The following is a 16041-nucleotide window of genomic DNA, read 5'->3' on the forward strand; positions in this document are numbered from 1 at the left end:
CTGCTCTGTCCATTAAATCAAATTTTCTAAATAATTTTTTTTTTTATTCAAAGTCCTCACAAATCACTGGAAGACCTGGCCAAAGAGTGTTTGGCCTGCCTTTGTCAAGGTAAAAGGGACAAGTCATTTAGGCCTAGTTTCAGGTGACCATGAGAATATAGAAATGTGTTTCCCAGCGACTTTTTATCAATGTGTCCATCTACCATACACTTAACCCAGAAGCCCACTTACACTGAAGGCATCTACTGGAAAGATTAACATGGCCACACCTGAAGTTTGAAGCAAAGCTGCATAGCAAACCACCATAACACTTGTCAGGGACTAAGGTTAATCCTCAGACACAGAAGGACTTGGCCACGGCCAGCAGGACAGCCACCCTGCGCAGACACTGACCCTGCCTGTACTTCTACTGCTGGGCTCCTGTGCCCACCTCGGGCTCCTCTGCTCCCACCCCTCCCCGACCCCACGGGACTGGCATCCCGTTTACAGGCCTGCCTCCCCTTCTGGACAGGAAGCACTGCAGCAGCAGAGAGCACCCCTTTTTCTTTCCTGGCCCTCGCTGCATGTACAGAGCTCCTCCGGGGCTGACGTGGGAAAGGCACAGCCAGCAGATGGCCAGGCCCTGCTGCATAAGGGTAGCAGGGCAGTAAGTACCTCTGAAGTTTAGCTCATATTTGTGCTTTCCAGCCTGGAACTTGAGAGTGGCTGCCTTGGTGTCAGAGCCTGATGCACAGTATGCCAGGTAGGCCTTCTCCAAATCACTGCTGCTGATGGTGGCCGTGGGGTGCTCCACGTCCTGCAAGGTGAAAAGCCAGACACTTCATGAAGCAACAATCTACAGTGATGAATACAGACACTGCTGCTGTCCTTGCCACATTGAAGTCGTGCCCACAGTGGTACTGGTGTCATAGGGGAGGCATGAAGGGAGCAAGGATATGGCAGAAAAGGGAGGCATGGAGCAGAAGCCAACACAACTGCTTCCTAAAAGATGCCTGGGAAAACAAAAGATTGTAAACATAGGTGCTGCTAACCAGAATAAGCACAATGGGAGCCGTGGAGGAGAAGGCCCATGGTTACTCATAACGGGTGATACAGCACTCAGATGAAGGTGAAACATCAACAGTGCATTCCCAAATGCTGCCTGACTGCACGGCCTGAGCACTGCTGCCTCTTCTCTGTCCAGTCTTGCTCCTGCCACCCTTTTATCAGAGGGCGGTCATCCTTGTTTGCTTTTTTAGTCCCTTGGAGAGCTCTTCTATTTTTTCAATTACTCATTTGATCTCTCATCCTCATTCCAATCACCTATAGGATATCTAAGATTTTGGAATGGGTTGAGTTTGAATTCTGGCCCAAACCTGTTTACTCTATAACCTCAGCAAGTTATTTTAACGTCTCTGAGCCTCAGTTATCTCACCTCTCTAATAGAAGTAATAATAGTACTTAAATCACATAACACAACAGCATCATGCCACCCACAAAGGGTCGGAAGTAATTAAAATAAGGCATGCAGGGCACTTAGCACAGCTCCCAGAACAAAAAGCAAAGGAACTGCAGAAATATCAGGCAGGTGTCTGGATACACAAGTCTGATGTTTGAAGAGGATTCTGGTCTACAGACAAAGATACAGCTCACTTGAGGGGGGCACCCCTGCCAGAAGAATCAACATCATCACCAGTGCAAACATACAAGTGGGAACAATGAGGGTATCGACTGGATCTTGGAAAACACCACCATTCACCAAGGAGAGTGGGAAAGAAGCCCATAAAGGACAGAGGGGAGAAGCAAGAATGCCAGGAGAATGAGAAGGGAGTGAGCAGCACTCTAGGCAAAGATTTAAAGTGCCATGGATTTCCTGAGCCTTCTGCCCCTTGCCAGTGTCTACGGTACAGTGAGGGCTGTGTACGGCTGTGTCCCCCTCCTGAATAATGACCAGATGAACAATAATGGGGACAGAAGTCAGACTTTGGTAAGTGGAGGAATATATGGGAGTCTTTCCTTCCAAGTAGGTGAATAGGTGGCTCAGACACAAAAGGGTGAAGGTAATTGTGGACCTCAGAGATTAAAGCAGAGATCATAGGAAAGGGGTAAAGTGGAAAAGGTAAGCTGACATGAGAACCCTACTGAGAAAATCCCAATGAGGATATAGGTCAGGGTAATGAATCCTAGAGCCCAGCACCTCAGGGACATCAAGTTTAACACAATAAATTTCAGTGGGCCAAGAACAATAATTCTTTTATACACAAAATAGGTTATGGCAGTGGTTCTCAACCTGTGGGTCCCGACCCCAGCGGGGGTCGAATGACCAAAACACAGGGGTCACCTATATGTATTTTCTGATGGCTTTAGGTGACCCCTGTGTTTTGGTCGTTCAACTCCCGCCAGGGTCGCAACCCACAGGTTGAGAACTGCTGGGTTAAGGGTTTGTGTCCCTTAATCCCAAATATCTCAAAAATTTGGCCTTATTTGGAAAAAGGGTCATTGCAGACGTAATTATATAGTTAAGAGAGACCCCTAATCTGATGTGACTGATGTTCTTATAAGAGGATGGTCACATGAACACACAAGGAGAACACCGTATGACAACAAACGCAGACTGGAGGGATGCATCTACAAACCAAGGAACGCAAAGATTGCCAGCAACCAACAAGCGAGGAAGAGGCAAGGAAGGATTCCCTACAGCAAGGGTCCCCAAACTTTTTACACAGGGGGCCAGTTCACTGTCCCTCAGACTGTTGGAGGGCCAGACTATAAAAAAAATATGAACAAATCCCTGTGCACACTGCACATATCTTATTTTAAAGTAAAAAAACAAAACGGGAACAAATACAATATTTAAAATAACGAATGAGTAAATTTAAATCAACAAACTGACCGGTATTTTAATGGGAACTATGCTCCTCTCACTGACCACCAATGAAAGAGGTGCCCCTTCTGGAAGTGCGGTGGGGGCCGGATAAATGGCCTTAGGGGGCCACATGCGGCCCACGGGCCATAGTTTGGGGACCCCTGCCCTACAGGTTACAGAGGAAGCATGACCTTGTAGACACCTTGCTTTCCATTTCCAGCATCCAGAAATGAGAAAATAAATCACTGTTGTTCTAAACCACCCAGTTTGTGGTACTCTGTCATGGCAGCCCTAGGAAATTAATATGGTGGAAGCAATTTGGACCTGAAATTTGGGAGTACATCCTGAGCTCAAGAGAAAAAACCTAGTTTTTCTGAGAATCAAGAGAAAACTATCTTGAACTGGCAATCTGCAGAAAACTAAGAAACAAATAAAAATATGGGGTCACATCTGAAGTGTATGAGAAAAAAAGGGCTGGAATAAAAAGGTCACCTTATGAGGCAGTCCTGCTGATTGTACAAACTGAGACCATACAGCTGAACGTCCCCACGTCCCCACAGTGCATCTGTACCACCAGCACTATGTCTATGTCATATATGGGCGTGTCAATCATACCCACAGAGCCATCCCAGAGATTCTAACCAAGTTATGCACTCTGACTACACTGCATTAAGGAATAGTGACATAGAAAAGGGAATACCCTAAGTGTAGGCTGTTTGGAGGAGAAAGGTCCCTTGTCCCCAAAGTGACACCTAGTTTGGGAAGCCACCCAGAGAAACGTACTTTCTATCCCTAGGGTCCCATGGCAAACCACTAAGCTCCAGAGAGCTTGCCTCCCCCAGAGGGAGACAAACTGCTGAACAAAAGGTGCAAGATTACCACATCTGCTAAGTGTTTCTTGTCTGCCATGTGTCCCTCCATGCTGTTACCAAATCAACTCGATTCCTAGAGTATGACCAACCCATCACCCTCTTCCCTTTCTCAGTGCCACACATGACCCCTTTCCTCCTGCTCCTAGCCAAACCGAGAGCAAAGCTAGAGCGCCTCCCTGAGCAAACCCACATGGCAGGAGAGATGAGCAGAGTCTCGGGATGCTGGAGAAGGGAAGTCAAGTGGGAAAGGGGGAAGATGGAACAGCCAAAGCAGACAGGCTGGTGCTAGAAGAAATGGAGGCAGAGTAAGGTCCAAATCATGCCACCACTGAGACTGACCATCTCCAACTGACTGATGGGCTTAAGGCAACAATATCTCTGTCCTTCAAACAGCCAACACCTATTCCCAAGGATCTGCTTGGTGCAGGCATCATCCCTGGTATGGAGGCACATCAGTGGCAAGAGACACCTTCCTGACCTCATGGGGCTTACACTCCAGTGTTCCCAAAGAAGATCTTCTAAGTGCATCTGAGAATAAGAAACTAAAGCTTGAACACAGCCTCATGCAACCACAAAAAGTACAAATGTCCACTGGGTCCACACACCCAATTTCCATTTTGGAGAGGCTGTCCCTATAAAAATGGCGACTTTCCCATACTTTATACCTCTACAGGTGACCAGGAGATTCCTTTTAATGTGATCCATCAATGAACATCCTCAAATAATTTATAGCAGCAGTTATTTGATCCAGATTCCAAATCAATACCTGAAATAAATCCGTTTTCTTACTCTTGCCCACTTTCTGTTAACGTTGCTGGGATGGATAAGGTGGAAAGCCAGCTGACCCGGCAGTGGCGCAATGGATATAGAGCGTTGGACTGGGATGTGGAGGACCCAGGTTCGAGACCCCGAGGTCGCCAGCTTGAGTGCGGGCTCATCTGGTTTGAGCAAAGCTCACTAGCTTGGACCCAAGGTCTCTGGCTTGAGCAAGGGGTTACTCGGTCTGCTGAAGGCCTGTGGTCAAGGCACATATGAGAAAGCAATCAATGAACAACTAAGGTTCATTGAAAAACTGATGATTGATGCTTCTCATCTCTCTGTTCCTGTCTGTCTGTCCCTATCTATCCCTCTCTCTGACTCTCTCTCTCTAAAAAAAAAAAAAAAAAGGTGGAAAGCCAGCTTTGAAAATCCTTAGCCTGACCTGTGGTGGCGCAGTGGATAAAGCGTCGACCTGGAAATGCTGAGGTCGCCGGTTCAAAACCCTGGGCTTGCCTGGTCAAGGCACATATGGGAGTTGATGCTTCCAGCTCCTCCCCACCTTCTCTCTCTGTCTCTCCTCTCTTTCTCCCTCTCTGTCTCTCCTAAAATTTAAAAAAAAAAAAAAAAAGAAAATCCTTAAACTTTATACTTCAGACTTAAACTTTTATTATAAAAACATTCCTGCACATGCAAGCACTTGCTCCAGTTACCTGTTCAACAGTAAGAGAAGTATCTTTCTAGCCCCAGTTAACAAAACCAATAAAGAAACATGACCTCACTACAACTTTCAGTCACTCTGATCTCATGAGCCAACAAATATTGAATCGTTCAAAAGATAAAACCTCGGACAAATGAAATCCAAATTAGCTCATCTGGCCATAATTCCTTGCAAAACAGGTGAGTCAATAAATGTGGAGATCTGTGGCTCTTTCACTGAACCTCCCCTCCCCACTCAGAACAATCCTGTGCCCATGTTTGGAAGGGTCATCCATAGGGACTCTCAGGAGGAAACACTCACCCTCTTTCCATCACACTTACTTGTTTTCCATATTCCTGCCAAGAACCAAAGTCATCAGACCAGTACCAAATCCACTCGGTGGTGAGGATGAAGTGTGGAGGTTTGGTAACTGAGGAGGCTGTAGAGAGGCGGCGAAGCTGGGCAGGACCAAACTTCATAGACTCAAAGTTCACATACTCAAAGGAAAAAATACCAAGCAAATCAGGATATAGGACTCTGCAAAAGAAAGTGAGAAGTATACTTAAAACCCCACCAGCCAAATGAACATAGGCCCCACGCCTCAGCTTCCACCTGTGGTCTTCCAAATGCTCGGGTGGTAGATGTGAACATAAATGTGACATGCACATTTTAAATAATAAGTTTCCGCCCTGGCTGGTTGGCTCAGTGGTAGAGCGTTGGCCTGGTGTGCAGGAGTCCTGGGTTCAATTCCCGGCCAGGGCACACAAGAGAGGCGCCCATCTGCTTCTCCACCCCTCCCCCTCTCCTTCCTCTCTGTCTCTCTTTTCCCCTCCCGCAGCCAAGGCTCCATTGGAGCAAAGTTAGCCAGCCTGGGCGCTGAGGATGGCTCTGTGGCCTCTGCCTCAGACTCTAGAATGGCTCTGGTTGCAACAGAGCAACACCCCGGATGGGCAGAGCATCGCCCCCTGGTGGGCATGCCGGGTGGATCCTGGTCGGGCACATGCGGGAGTGTCTGACTGCCTCCCCGTTTCCAACTTCAGAAAAATACAAAAAAGAAAAAAAAAGTTTCCAAGGGGCAAGAAAAGGACTGCTTTAAGATCAGTTTGCCATGCAAAAATAATAAAGTCAATGTTATACGGAAAACCCATTACCATAACATTCTTTTCACTACACAGAAAATGCTGGTTAAAAATGTTCTAAATGCATTGCTGTGCTGGCCAGAAAGGGAAAGCTTTAGAAGCCAAAATAATGAGAGTTAACAAATGCTGTGTGTTTCCAGTGTGCATGTGGCCCTGCTGACACCCTGATTTCTAACTTCTAGTCTCTAGAACTGAATAAATTTCTGTTTTAAGTCACCTGGCTTATGGTAAACTGTGAAGGCAGGTCTAGGAAACTATTCTACCTGCTTTAGACTTATAGCTAACTTCTAAGTTGAAGCAAAGGAAGCCAGGAAACAATGGAATAATCTTTAAAGGAGCAGGATGAAATAAATACTTTCAGACAAAAAACACATTTGCAACTAGACGTTTAGTAAGATAACTTCTAGGAGATGAACTTAAAATAAGAAAATGATCCATGAGGAAATATATGGTAAAGTAATGTTGAGCACAAAACTAAATGATAAATGTGTAAGTTGAAGCAATAGTGACTATATAAAACAATGCTAATTTCCAACTTCTAGGACTACAAAAAAGAATAGAAGCAACACGTATATGGTGCATCTTCTATCCCTGGCACTGTTCTGGGTGTTTTACATATATTAACTTCTTTTAATTCTCAAAATAACCCTTTGATGTAGGAACTATTATTTTATCTACTTGACATATGGGGAAACAGAGACTTGGGAAGGTTAAGTAATTTGCCTGAATTCATACAAGTAGTAAATAGGCTTGAATGGAACTACTTCAGAATTCAAGTGTTCAAGATTCTTTCCTAGTTTGAGAGAATGATTTAAAATATAAATTAACTTAAATTGTTGGAAGTAAAGTTTGATAAGTTAAAGGACTTACTTAGATTTCTAGATTAACCAGTAAAAGAACAGGTATTAAGTACATAACTTCCAAACTATCAGATAAGAAAAAAAATGAGGAAAAAAAATCTAAAAGAACAAAAAGAGAAAAACATAGAAAAAGCAAGTCAAATTGTAAAAATCAGAACAACTAGTAAAAATTAATTCAAATGTTTAAGTAATCACAACAAATATAAGTAAACTGACTTTTAATTAAAAGACAGTTTGTCAAGCTGCAAAAAGAAATTCTATAACATTTATAGGAGTTCCTAATTAATGCAGAAGCAACACTCAATAAAACCCAATTTACATATATAATTAAAAAAAACTCCTAGCATATTAGTAATAAAATTAGAATTCCTTAACAAGGCCAAAGGTTCAAAACATTTATTCAGGCTTAAGTGTGTACTATTTTAACATTTAAAAGTTACTACTTTTAAAATCAGGAGAAAAACTAATATTTCAACTATTACCACTTTTATTCAGCATGATACAGAGGGTCCTAGCCACCACAATAAGGCAATAAAAAGAAATAAAGTGTACAAGAATGAAAAAGAAATAAAAATATTAATTCACCAATTATATTAATTTCTATATATAGTTATCTAGAATATATAGATAACTATCAGTATACGGACAATTCACATAAATTAAGAGTAGATACTTATTTTAAGTTTATTGATTTTAGAAAGAGAGAAGAAGGGGGAAAGAGACAGACAGAAACAGCAATCTATTCCTGTATGTGCCCTTACTGGGGATCGAACCCACAACCTTTGTATATCAGGATGATGCTCTAACCAGCAGAGCTATCTGGCCAGGGCAACATTCAATTCTTATGAGTTAAGATATTTTAGAAAGGTTGCAGGATGTAAGATTATACAACTTTCAATTACATTTCTATGCATTGGCAGAGAGAAAAATATAACCCCCAAATTTTTTTAACTAGGGATGGAAAGTACAACATGATGACTACAAGTAACAATGCTGTCTGGTATACTGTATTTGATAGTTGCTGAGAAAGTAGATCTTAAAAGTTCTCATCACAAAGAAACAAAACATTTTTATAATCATATGAGGTGATGTATGTTAATCAAACTTACTATGGCAAACATTTTGCAATAAATAAGTATAAACAGGTCATTGTGCTGTATACCTTAAACTTACATAGTGTTGTATGTCAATTATACAAATAAAAAATAAAGTTTTTAACCCTTTGAGTAGTGAGTGTTTTGTTAACCCTTTGAGTGAGGACATATATGAATGTTGTATTGATACTATTCAAAGGGTAAAAATAATTTTAAGGGATCCTTAAAGAAAAAAAAACCTAACCAAAAATATACAAGACCTTAATAGAGAAAATTATAGAACTACTAAAAGATATTAAAGATATAACTAAATGAGATGTTACCATATATATGAAAAGTCTCAGCATCACAGATGTCAATTCACTCCACACTGGCAGTAGTCAATGCAATTTCAATTTTTTAAAAGTCAGTTTTTTTGCAAAAATTGAGAAGCAGATTGTCAAATTTCTAAGCAAAAGACCAAGAACAATCAAGAAAATATGAAGAAAACAAGGTGGGGATTGGCTTCACCAGATGTAACTAAAAGCATTACGAGGTAAGACTGTTGTATTGGTGCAAGCCAAACAATGAGACAGAAGAGGCCAGAGACAGGTGCATATTGCTATGGTGGCACCTGACACAGGAGCTGGTGGGGAAAAGATGGCCTACTTTTAAAAAGTAGTATTTGGCAGCTGAGTGTGAAAGTAAGCTATAAAATGTGTTAACATTTTGCCAAATTTGGCTCAGTTTTGACTGGCTTAAAAATAAATTAACTTCTGGAAATAGTTATTAGTGGTGTCTGCACACAAAGTGAATGTACTTTATGGCACTGAACTGTATGTACACTTATAAATGGTTAAGATGGTACATCTTATGTATATTTTACCCCAATTTTTACATTTTTAAATTAAATAAATTTTTAACAAGTGGTCTTTGGCAAAACCTGCAATTCATCTGCAAAAGAATGAAACTGGGGTCCTGGCGGGTTGGCTCAGCGGTAGAGCATCAGCCTGGTATGTAGAAGTCCCGGGTTCAATTCCCGGCCAGGGCACACAGGAGAAGCGCCCATCTGCTTCTCCACCCCCTCCTCCTCTCCTTCCTCTCTGTCTCTCTTCCCCTCCCGCAGCCAAGGCTCCACTAGAGCAAATTGGCCCAGGTATTGAGGATGGCTCCATGGCCTCCACCTCAGGCGCTAGAATGGCTCCTGTAACATCGGAGCAACGCCCCAGATGGGCAGAGCATCGCCCTCTGGTGGGCATGCCGGGTGGATCTGGGTCGGGCGCATACGGAAAGTCTGTCTGTCTGCCTCCCCGCTTCTCACTTCAGAAAAATAAAAAAATATAAAAAAGAAACTGGGTCCTGGCAGGGTGTCTCAGTGGACAGAGCATCAATCCCGTGAACTGAGGTTATGAGTTTGATACCTGGTCAGGGCACATCTGAGAAGCAACCAATAAATGCACAACTAAATGGAACAAATCTGAGAAGCAACCAATAAATGCACAACTAAATGGAACTAAGTGGAACAAGTTGATGCTTCTCTTTCTCTCCCCCTGCCCTTACTTCCTCTCTCAAATCAATGGAAAAAATTTTCTACCTCATGAAACTGGACCCATACTTCACCACCTGCAGGGAGAAATTAAACAGTCAGCTAAAACTTTTCTTTAAAAATTCAGAAATATTTCGGCCCTGGCCGGTTGGCTCAGCGGTAGAGCATTGGCCTGGCGTGCGGGGGACCCGGGTTCGATTCCCGGCCAGGGCACACAAGAGAAGCGCCCATCTGCTTCTCCACCCCCCCCCCCTCCTTCCTCTCCGTCTCTCTCTTCCCCTCCCGCAGCCGAGGCTCCATTGGAGCAAAGATGGCCCAGGCGCTGGGGATGGCTCCTTGGCCACTGCCCCAGGCGCTAGAGTGGCTCTGGGTGCAGAGCATCGTCCCCTGGTGGGCAGAGCGTCACCCCTGGTGGGCGTGCCGGGTGGATCCCGGTCAGGAGTCTGTCTGACTGTCTCTCCCCGTTTCCAGCTTCAGAAAAATACAAAAAAAAAAAAAAAAAAAATCAGAAATATTTCATTACAGTCTTGGGATAAGAAAGGATTTCTCATGACACAAAAAGTATAAAACAATAAAAATGAGACCGAGAAATACTTCTCTTCATAAAATACCATAACCTGACAGGAAGAACATATTTTCAACATATTTAATATCCAGAAATTTAAAAAATGCGTAGAACTAAGTAAGTAACTAAAAACACAGCACAACCCCATCAACCCTGCCAAAAGGGGCAAACTACTAGGGCAGACATTTTACAGCAGAGGAAGCACAAATGGCCAACAAACACATGGAGAGACACTTTTCCTCATAGAAGATGCAAACGGAGATACCAAGTTACACCCCCAGACTGGGAAAAATTCAGATGGAGGACAATAACAAACGTTAGGGAGACATATCACTACAAGAGACTGCTAATGGGGGTGGGAAGTGGCATCAGCTGGCAGAGTTGAGGATGAACCCAGCCTACCCCTGTCCCCCGCAGCAGTTTCATCCTGAACATCTGCCCTGCAGAAGCCCGTGTGCATGTGCCCAGCAGATAAGACAGCTTGGATGAGTCTCAAGAACAGAGTGCAAGACTCCAGACACAACAGTCCAGTGCACAGTTTCACTTGGATGAAGGTCAAAACAGGCAAAACTAATCTATGGTGACAGACATCAAAACAGCAGTGGCCTATGAGGTGGGCACTGACTGAGGGCGGCAGCAGGGCTAGGGTAATGAAATAATCTATACCCAGATCAATCTTGGCCACATGAGTATGCATTTGTCAAACTCACTAAACTATACACTTAATATATTGCACTTCACTGTGTGTAAATTTTGCTTCAGAATGAGAGAGGGAGAGAGTAACAGGGTGGTTTGTGAGCCATTTAATCCTCCTTGGGGGAATAATTTGTTTCACATACTTTGCCAGAGTAATTTGCACACAATTGCACTCTAAGCACAAATTTATTTTATCCACTCAAAAAGTAGGCTCAAATTCTCTTGGCAACATATTTTAGCAAGTTCAATCCAAGACATGGTAAGTATCTGAAAATAAGGGACTACCCATTTACTCTGAATTGACTAAGTGAAAATACAGAGACATACTTAGAAAAGAAAGTTAAAGGCTGGATAAAAGCAGTTCAGCCATATGGCTTCACAGGCAAAGGCTAAAGTTTCACAAGTGATTGTCTCTTGCTTTTCTGCACTAATCATTCAGGCTATATGTACGTGATCAGTCCCAACAGCTCTGAACTCACTTGTTATCACCACCTCCTTCCCCCGCAGCTTCTCCCTGAAAATAAAGGAAGGTGGGAGAGCAGAGGCACCAAAGCCCCAGTACGAACATTAACTTCCAAGTCCCAGCCCAGAGATTCCAGATCAGGCTGCTTATTAAGTGTGTAAGTATGTGTGACAGAGTGTGTATGAGAGGGAGAGCCATCAAAAATAACCCTGCTCTGTCTAAATTTCCCACCCTGCACACAAAAGCCCAGGCACAAGCAGACACCAGTGACCCGTTTCTTACCTGTCTTTCTTGGGATTGCAATACGCCTCCTCAATAAACTCCATTTTGTCAAAATCTTTCCACCGGCCTCCATCCAAGAACTGCCATCGATATGGCAAATGGAAATGAACTCGATTGCACTTCTCTAAAATAAAAATACAAAGAAGACATTTTGGCATTAGATAGCATGACCTAGTCCCATAGTTTTCAATGAGTGTGGTGGTGCTGCATGCTGACTTGGGAACATTTTAGAATTTATAAGGGAGTCTTTTTTTAGCACAGGCATATCTAAGCATTTAAATATTGAAATACTATATATTTTATTACATATACCCTTTTATGTTTCCCTTTTTAATAGGACATTACACAGATTTTTAAATGACATATGTTGGCAGGTTACATTATATATGAATTTCATCTCATGATAGTAAAGAAGCTGAACATAAGAAGGTCAAAGGCTCTATCCCTGCAGGTGGTAGTCTGACTATACATTACTGCTATTTGTGTGACAGGTAGGTAGCGGTCACACCAAAAAACAAAGGCAGATTTATCTCTACCATCCCAACCCTGAAAATGGTTGACCGCAAATGGGGCAGCAGTGTGGTTCAAGTACACATTGATCTTTCTGGCTGCTAACATACTCACCTCTCCTCAACACATCCCCTCACCATGAAGGTCTTTATACACTGCCCTGCTCCTGCAGACACACAGTGAATTGGCCCAGGTCTGTGGGTTCCAGCCTACAGCTCCCCCTATACCTTCCCTGTGCTCCCCAGGGCCCCTCTTGCTCCCAGCACTCCTGATGTGCCTTGCCTTGGCTCAAACCAAACCCTCACCCAGAATGCCGCCCACACACTCTCTCTACCTTTCAGTATCTTCTATGAGGTTCTGATCAAAAGACCATATCTACTGAAGAATTTCCAAAAATATGAAACCGAATCAAACTGACATAGAAAAAGAAGAAGAAAAAATATACTAAGTATGCAAAAGAGAGCTGCTGCAGAAGTGGGAAAGGTCTGGGGGCTTCACAAATTCAAAGTTCAATTTAACCAGGAACAAGAAAGATACCCCAGCAATTGCAATGACAGCAATTGGGACCCACCAGAGCAGGCACTCCCTCAGTGCCTTGCTTGTGTTCAACCACCTTGCTATTTGTCCCACAGAACATGTGAATGTAGACGTTAAGGGCCACAGAGATGGAAGCCTGTGAGAAAGTCATCAAAGTCCCCAGTCCTAGGACACATGCTAGCAGCCCACCCACCAAGCAAGATGTACTGCCTCTACCCCATTAAGACAGGCATAAGAATCAGCATCCACGATGCACAGGGAATCTGAGTACTAACATGAGCAGACAACCAAGAGTCACCTATCACAGAAGGAAAAATTACATGGACAGGCCACTAACTCACACAGAATAATCAATACCTAAGGAAATAATTATTAGAGAAAACAGATCAAGAGTAACAGACCTAAACATAAAAGCTAGATCTATAAAACTTCCAGAAAAAACATGAGAAACATTTTTTTGTGAGTTTGGAATAGGCAAAGATTTTAAGGTACAAAAAACCCACAAACCATTAAAATATATTAAAATGATTATCAATATTAAAGCTTGTATTCTTTGAAAGATACCATAAAAACAAAATGAACATGAAAGACACAGACTGGGAGAATATATTGTCAATACCTGTATCTCACAAAGACTTGTATAAATAATCAAAACTCTTTTATCTCAGTAACAAGATCAGCCTGACCAGGCAGTGGTGCAGTGGATAGAGCGTCGGTCTGGGATGCAGAGGACCCAGGTTCAAGACCCCGAGGTCACCAGCTTGGACATGGCTCATCTGGTTTGAGCAAAAGCCCACCAGCTTGAACCCAGGGTCGCTGGCTCCAACAAGGGGTTACTCGGTCTGCTGAAGGCCCGCGGTCAAGGCACATATGAGAGAGCAATCAATGAACAACTAAGGTGTTGCAACGCGCAATGAAATACTAATGATTGATGCTTTTCATCTCTCTCCATTCCTGTCTGTCTGTCCCTGTCTATCCCTCTCTCTGACTCACTCTCTGTCTCTGTAAAAAATTAATTAATTAATTAATTAGAAAAATAACGAGATCAAACAACATCTGCAAAATGGGCAAAAAGTCACAAAAGACCACATATTGTATGATTTTATCTATGTGAGATATCCAGGCAAACCCGCAGAGACAATGTAATTCTGCAGTTGCCAGTAGCTGGAGGGGAGAAAGGGAATGACTACTAATGGGTACAGGGTTTCTCTGAAGGTGATGAAATGTTTTAGCATTGACTATGATAAGGGTTTGACTATATTAAACCCTATTAAATAGGTGAATTGTATAGTATGTGAATTATACTCAGTATCTCAATAAAGCTATTATATAAAAATAGACAAAAAACTTAAATAGGTACTTCACAGAAGATATACAAATGGCCAATAAGCACATGAAAATAAATGTTAAATTATCATTAATCATCAGGGAAATGCAAATTAAAACTACAATAAGCTGTCACTACTCATTTATCAGATGGCTAAACTTTAAATTGGCTGACAATGCTAAGTGTTGCAAGGATGCAGAACAACCAGAACACTCAAACATTGCTGGTGGGAAGGTGAAATAACATATCCACTTAGAAAGACAGTTGGGCAGTTTTTTAAAAAGTTAAACACACTGATAGAATAGAACTGATAAGAGAAAATGGAGAGAGAGTAATGATCCAGTAATTCCACTTCTAGGCCTTTGCCAAAGAAAAGTAGAAACACCTAATCTACATGGTAACTTGTACATGAAGATTTAAAGCCAAAAACTGGAAACAACCCAAATGAATAAACACCATCTGAATAAACAAATGGTAGTCAATCCAGGCAATAGAACACTACTCAGAAATAAAAAGGAACAAACTACAGATATGCCTTATGACCCAACCTCAGAAACATGCTGAAAGAAGATAGTGCAGGAGAATGCATGCTGCATGCTTCTATTTATATGAAATTCTAGAGAAGGTAAATCTAACCTACAGCAGCAAAAAGTACATCAGGGATTTCCTGGGGTCAGGAAATTGGGGGGCGAAGACTAACTGTAAAGGGGCATCAGGGAAATTTTGGGAATGAGGGAACTAGTCCATATCTAGATTACAGCCATGGCTACATGTACATACATACTTACCAAAACTCAGTGTTCACTTAAAATGGGTGCATTTTATTGTGTGTAAATTAGATCTCAGTGTTGATTTTAAAAACATACATATATGTATATACAGCACATATTCTTTGACTTAGCATGCCATTTCCAGGAATATATCTATGCAAATACACATATGTACTCAGATGCTCAATGGAACATCACTCTAATCAAATACTACACCGTTTTTGAAAACAAGGTGGACTTGTATGTACTAACATGAAAAAAACCTTCAAGACACAATGTTAATCAAAGGAAGCTGGTTAAATAACATGTTACATGTTCCCATCTGTTGAAAACTACGTAAAACAAACATCATGACCACATGGCATGTGTTTACCTTTGGGGAAGGCTGAAGGAGAACTCCAGACTTTACTCTGTATTATTAGACTCTCTTACAAAGTGAAAAGTATTCATGAAGTGCTTAGGTAGTTTTTAAAGACTAAAAACCAAACAAGAAGTTGTGGTGGTTGTTTCTTAAAGAGTCACAGAATTTGAGAAAGAATCATTCTTCAGTCAAAGCCCAGGAAAGCAGTAAGTAGAAAACAAAGGTTTAGTAAATACATAAGCACACACATAGATACAAGATTCACTACTTCTGATAAAAGAGGGACTGTGGCCTTGGCTGGACAGCTTGTTTGGCCAGAGCATCGTCCTAAAGCACAGAGGCTGCTGGTTCGATCCCCAGTCAGGGCACACACAGAAATATATAGATCAATGTTCCTGTCTTTCTCTCTCCCCCGCCTTCCTCTCTCTCTAAAATCAATAAAAAAACATTCCAAAAAAAATTTTTTTTAAAGAGGGACTGTGAAGAGTAAACCCCAACTTAATTACTCATCCTCCTAAAGTGAACATAGGTATCTATCTCCTCCTCAGGGCGGGCCTTCCTGGTTTCTAATGCATCTCTAAGTCTACAAACACCCATTATAAAGGACACTTCTGTTCCCACTAGACTGGGCATCTGTGTCTGATGCATGGCTGTGACCTCATGCTAAGCTGAGCAAGGGTTTACTCGTTGAATGAACTCAAATAATTCTTATTATCCCAATTCCCCCCAAAATTCTTCA

The 16041-nt window shown here is 42.2% G+C and overlaps 1 protein-coding gene across 1 annotated transcript in view; it reads right to left on the reverse strand.

Moving 5' to 3' along the window:
• PARP12 (poly(ADP-ribose) polymerase family member 12) overlaps window positions 1-16041 on the reverse strand; it is a 39983-nt gene that overhangs the window by 11469 nt on the left and 12473 nt on the right. The window contains exons 5-7 of the mRNA XM_066362855.1: window positions 11798-11921; window positions 5515-5710; window positions 655-796 (exon numbers count right to left, since the gene is read on the reverse strand). Of these exons, the coding sequence (XP_066218952.1) occupies window positions 655-796; window positions 5515-5710; window positions 11798-11921 (462 nt within the window). The remainder of the gene's footprint in view (window positions 1-654; window positions 797-5514; window positions 5711-11797; window positions 11922-16041) is intronic.

The sequence above is a fragment of the Saccopteryx leptura genome, chromosome 2 (genome assembly GCF_036850995.1).
Source record: "Saccopteryx leptura isolate mSacLep1 chromosome 2, mSacLep1_pri_phased_curated, whole genome shotgun sequence".
Classification (NCBI taxonomy): Eukaryota; Metazoa; Chordata; class Mammalia; order Chiroptera; family Emballonuridae; genus Saccopteryx; species Saccopteryx leptura.